The sequence below is a fragment of the Bremia lactucae genome (genome assembly GCF_004359215.1).
Source record: "Bremia lactucae strain SF5 chromosome Unknown BlacSF5_NotPlaced_161_SHOA01000108.1_803bp, whole genome shotgun sequence".
Lineage (NCBI taxonomy): Eukaryota > Oomycota > Peronosporomycetes > Peronosporales > Peronosporaceae > Bremia > Bremia lactucae.
Genome location: NW_027152174.1, coordinates 1 through 803, shown reverse-complemented (window position 1 = coordinate 803; position 803 = coordinate 1). Strand labels below are relative to the sequence as shown.

Sequence of the window (803 nt, the reverse complement as noted above, 5' to 3'; positions counted from 1 at the left end):
AATTTCTTAACGTGTAGAGAAATTTCACTACGCGATTCATTACTGTTATCGATGCGCCTGTCGCTAGACGCACTGTCATCCTCGTTGGAGGGATGTCGCGCTCAACATATTTCAGCCTACGACCCTCTAGTGACTGGCGAAAGCGAAAACATTTGGACGGGATTTGGATGAAGTTACAGAGAGTAGGGAGGGAATCCTTTTAGAGCGCGGTTTGGTCCTCCATGTGTATGGAGAGCATGATCTCGTCCAAATGCGAGGACCCAGCGATGGTGCCACAAGGGATGAAGAGCTTGTATTTTTCCGAAGCCGCGACACGCGCACGCTGGATGTCGCGCATCGCAATGGCCCGAAATTCTGCGGGGGTGCGTTATTTGCGGCCGCAGCTTCCCATGCCTGGAAGAGCGAGTCCGCCGGGACGTAACGACCAACACGTCGAGCATTCGGCACGACAGAGGGGGCGTTACGACCAGAAGGTCCTCCCGTCTGGGCTGGAGAATAGACGGGACAATCGGGGCGACGAACTGTCGAAGGGACAGTTGGGGCCGGAGAGTCGGCAGCTGGCGGACGGAGAGTTTGTCCAGAAGGTATGGCGTAGGGTGCAACGGTGCGAAGAGACGACGATGTAGAAGCGTGACCGGAGACGAAAAGACGAAGCCGAAAAAAAACTACAAAAAGCGTAAGAACGGGACCGAAAAGCGGGAGAAGAGACGACCGGCTGGTAAAGCGAGACGACGACGGATGGGTAGCTGCAAAAAGACTGGGTGTAGTGTGTATGACACTTGTGTGCTATACGGCAAATTCGA

The 803-nt window shown here is 54.4% G+C and overlaps 1 protein-coding gene across 1 annotated transcript; it reads left to right on the top strand.

Moving 5' to 3' along the window:
- Nucleotides 1-227: 227 nt before the first annotated feature.
- On the top strand, nt 228-626 carry CCR75_009802 (uncharacterized protein; the record flags this gene model as incomplete). The annotated part of the gene is made up of 1 exon (XM_067967839.1): nt 228-626. The coding sequence occupies one exon, from the start codon at nt 228-230 to the stop codon at nt 624-626; it is 399 nt and encodes a 132-aa protein (XP_067817635.1).
- Between the last annotated feature and the right edge of the window lie 177 nt (nt 627-803).